The sequence below is a fragment of the Nanorana parkeri genome, unplaced genomic scaffold, assembly GCF_000935625.1.
Source record: "Nanorana parkeri isolate BGI_ZX_2015 unplaced genomic scaffold, ASM93562v1 scaffold3569, whole genome shotgun sequence".
In the NCBI taxonomy this organism is placed as follows: domain Eukaryota; kingdom Metazoa; phylum Chordata; class Amphibia; order Anura; family Dicroglossidae; genus Nanorana; species Nanorana parkeri.
Window position 1 is genome coordinate 1 of NW_017309837.1, and position 3,853 is coordinate 3,853.

General features: G+C 52.6%; 1 protein-coding gene across 1 annotated transcript in view; it reads left to right on the forward strand.

The window, feature by feature from the left end:
- Positions 1-189: 189 nt before the first annotated feature.
- Positions 190-3,853, forward strand: part of LOC108803285 (hydrocephalus-inducing protein-like) — a gene marked incomplete at both ends in the record, with an annotated part of 42,796 nt that continues 39,132 nt past the window's right edge. The window contains 5 exons of the mRNA XM_018575115.1: positions 190-308; positions 2,045-2,181; positions 3,011-3,138; positions 3,218-3,409; positions 3,548-3,697. Coding sequence (XP_018430617.1) covers positions 190-308; positions 2,045-2,181; positions 3,011-3,138; positions 3,218-3,409; positions 3,548-3,697 — 726 coding nt within the window. The remainder of the gene's footprint in view (positions 309-2,044; positions 2,182-3,010; positions 3,139-3,217; positions 3,410-3,547; positions 3,698-3,853) is intronic.

A 3,853-nucleotide genomic window follows, 5' to 3' on the forward strand; every position in this document is an offset into this window, starting at 1 on the left:
ATAAGGACTGGGTATACGGATATAAGGACTGGGTATAAGGATGTTTCATATTATTAAAAAAGAACTCCGGACAAAGGTGTTCCTAACCCATGCATTGGGGCTACCGTCACTCTGCAAGGGTTAACTGTTCGTTTTTGTCTAGCTGCTAATAAAGTTTTACTCACCCGAACCGCCGACTTACATTCACAGACGGACACTCTGGTTCTGATGGAGTTGGAACGTTTGCTGATAAAGAAACACGCCAGTGAGCTGATGGAGGCGGGGCTAACGGGACTGACCAACCAGAAGGACCGCCGGCGTCTGCTGAAGTGAGCCACCATTGAGTGTCCATGTTATGTGTTCACACGTCAGCAATGAAAGTGCCGAGTCACGAGAATTCCGGCACCACTGACACCACATATTGTAGGTGTATAGCACGATAGTGACGTATTGCAGGGGGAGGAGTCTGATGGCAGGTGAAAGGTAATCTGAGAATAAATGCAAAAATCACACTGGGATCAGAGACGTCCAATCAGAGACGTCCAATCAGAGACGTCCAATCGGAGACATCCAATCACAGACATCCAATCAGAGACATCCAATCAGAGACGTCCAATCAGAGACGTCCAATCAGAGACGTCCAATCAGAGACGTCCAATCAGAGACGTCCAATCAGAGACGTCCAATCAGAGACGTCCAATCAGAGACGTCCAATCAGAGACGTCCAATCAGAGACGTCCAATCAGAGACGTCCAATCAGAGACGTCCAATCAGAGACGTCCAATCAGAGACGTCCAATCAGAGACGTCCAATCAGAGACGTCCAATCAGAGACGTCCAATCAGAGACGTCCAATCAGAGACGTCCAATCAGAGACGTCCAATCAGAGACGTCCAATCAGAGACGTCCAATCAGAGACGTCCAATCAGAGACGTCCAATCAGAGACGTCCAATCAGAGACGTCCAATCAGAGACGTCCAATCAGAGACGTCCAATCAGAGACGTCCAATCAGAGACGTCCAATCAGAGACGTCCAATCAGAGACGTCCAATCAGAGACGTCCAATCAGAGACGTCCAATCAGAGACGTCCAATCAGAGACGTCCAATCAGAGACGTCCAATCAGAGACGTCCAATCAGAGACGTCCAATCAGAGACGTCCAATCAGAGACGTCCAATCAGAGACGTCCAATCAGAGACGTCCAATCAGAGACGTCCAATCAGAGACGTCCAATCAGAGACGTCCAATCAGAGACGTCCAATCAGAGACGTCCAATCAGAGACGTCCAATCAGAGACATCCAATCACATACATCCAATCACATACATCCAATCAGATACATCCAATCACAGACATCCAATCACAGACATCCAATCACAGACATCCAATCAGAGACGTCCAATCAGAGACGTCAATCAGAGACGTCCAATCAGAGACGTCCAATCAGAGACGTCCAATCAGAGACGTCCAATCAGAGACGTCCAATCAGAGACATCCAATCAGAGACATCCAATCAGATACATCCAATCAGAGACATCCAATCACATACATCAAATCAGAGACATCCAATCAGATGCATCCTGACGTCAGTACAATGTATAGTCCAGAAATCTCGCAATATAATAATAATCATCATAGAACTCCGCTGAGATTTAAATGGTCCAATTCGCAGAGCCGTTCCCCCGCAAGTCTCTGCGCTCTCGTTCCGCGCCAATAAAGGCGAAAACTGACATTATTCGTGTATTTCCTAATCAAGTGGAATGTCATATTAGGACAAAATACCACATTATGGCCACTAGATGGCGCAGAGGAGCTCAGGACTCGTTATATATGGCGCTCAGCTCCCCCTAGTGGCCATATAAGTGCTGGATTCTCAGTTCATTGTGTGGCGGTGATGTCACGGAATGATCTGACCCCATCACAGTGTCCACCAATCAGAACAGGCCAGTTAGGAGGGTGAAGGTTTGAGTCCCAATGACAACAAGGACAGTTTCTTCCTCAGTCGTTGTGCTCGGCCACGTTCAGTATTGTGTCTGTATCCTAACAATGTCTCTGTGTGGTGATCAGGGCGGAGCTTCCGGAATACCTCCTGGATTTTGGCTACGTCATCCTCGGCGAGATCCGGTCACACGTCATCAAAATCTCCAACACGGGACCTTTCCCGGTGTCCTTCCAGGCGGACAGACGTGGACTCCCAGGCACAGGTAACACCGTCAGTCCCATTCCAGAGAAAGACCGTCTGTGCAGAGACGTCACAGTCCGTGTCCTGTGTGTGCAGAGACGTCACAGTCCGTGTCCTGTCTGTGCAGAGACGTCACAGTCCGTGTCCTGTGTGTGCAGAGACGTCACAGTCCGTGTCCTGTCTGTGCAGAGACGTCACAGTCCGTGTCCTGTGTGTGCAGAGACGTCACAGTCCGTGTCCTGTCTGTGCAGAGACGTCACAGTCCGTGTCCTGTGTGTGCAGAGACGTCACAGTCCGTGTCCTGTCTGTGCAGAGACGTCACAGTCCGTGTCCTGTGTGTGCAGAGACGTCACAGTCCGTGTCCTGTCTGTGCAGAGACGTCACAGTCCGTGTCCTGTGTGTGCAGAGACGTCACAGTCCGTGTCCTGTCTGTGCAGAGACGTCACAGTCCGTGTCCTGTGTGTGCAGAGACGTCACAGTCCGTGTCCTGTCTGTGCAGAGACGTCACAGTCCGTGTCCTGTGTGTGCAGAGACGTCACAGTCCGTGTCCTGTCTGTGCAGAGACGTCACAGTCCGTGTCCTGTGTGTGCAGAGACGTCACAGTCCGTGTCCTGTCTGTGCAGAGACGTCACAGTCCGTGTCCTGTGTGTGCAGAGACGTCACAGTCCGTGTCTTGTGTGTGCAGAGACGTCACAGTCCGTGTCCTGTGTGTGCAGAGACGTCACAGTCCGTGTCCTGTGTGTGCAGAGACGTCACAGTCCGTGTCCTGTGTGTGCAGAGACGTCACAGTCCGTGTCCTGTGTGTGCAGAGACGTCATAGTCCGTGTCCTGTCCGTGTCTCCTCTGCTCAGGCTTCTCTGTAGAGTTGGATCGGGTCCGGAATCTGCCGAGCTGGCACACAGAAACCTTCCAGGTGAAGTTTGATCCTCAGTCCGGCGGCACCAATCTGGGCCCTGCAGACGTTGTGATGCCGATTCAGGTGAGTTTGTCATCGTTCATGTGTCACGTGTAACCGTCATCTCCATCCCCTCGCTGACCCCAGATGTGTCTCCTGGCAGGTATGCGGGGGCCCCAGGTTTCCGCTACGTCTCCGGGCCTCTGTGACCATGCCGTCATTGTGTGTGTCAGAGGAACGGGTGGAGTTCAGCAGCGTGCAGTGCGGTCAGTGTCAGATCCGGTCCATCCAGCTCCAGAACCAGCTCCCCGTGCCCTGCGAGTGGACCGCCGTCCCCCAGGAGACGGAAACCAAGGTAACCGCATCTTCACAGCCAGAGATCCGACCTTCTGTCCGGGCAGAGACAGCCTCCCCATACATGACATTGTGACCTCCTGGAGAACACGTGTCCCACACTGACATGTTCTACCCGTGTCCGCTCTGCCTATTGCAGGTAGACAAGCACATCCCCATGCACCTCCGCAAGAAACTGCGACAGGAAGTCAAACCCAAAGCAGCCATCTTTGAGGTGATGCCGCCACATGACGTCCTGCTCCCCGGGCAAAAGAAGAACATTGAGATTAAGTTTCAGCCTCAGGAGAAGGTAAAGTACCGGAGGCCTCTGATCACCGTCATGGTGGGTGAGGGGCGGGGAGATCGGACTGGGTCGGGGAGATCGGACTGGGTCGGGGAGATCGGACTGGGTCGGAGAGATAGGACTGGGTCGGGGAGCTCGGACTGGGGCGGGGAGATCGGAATG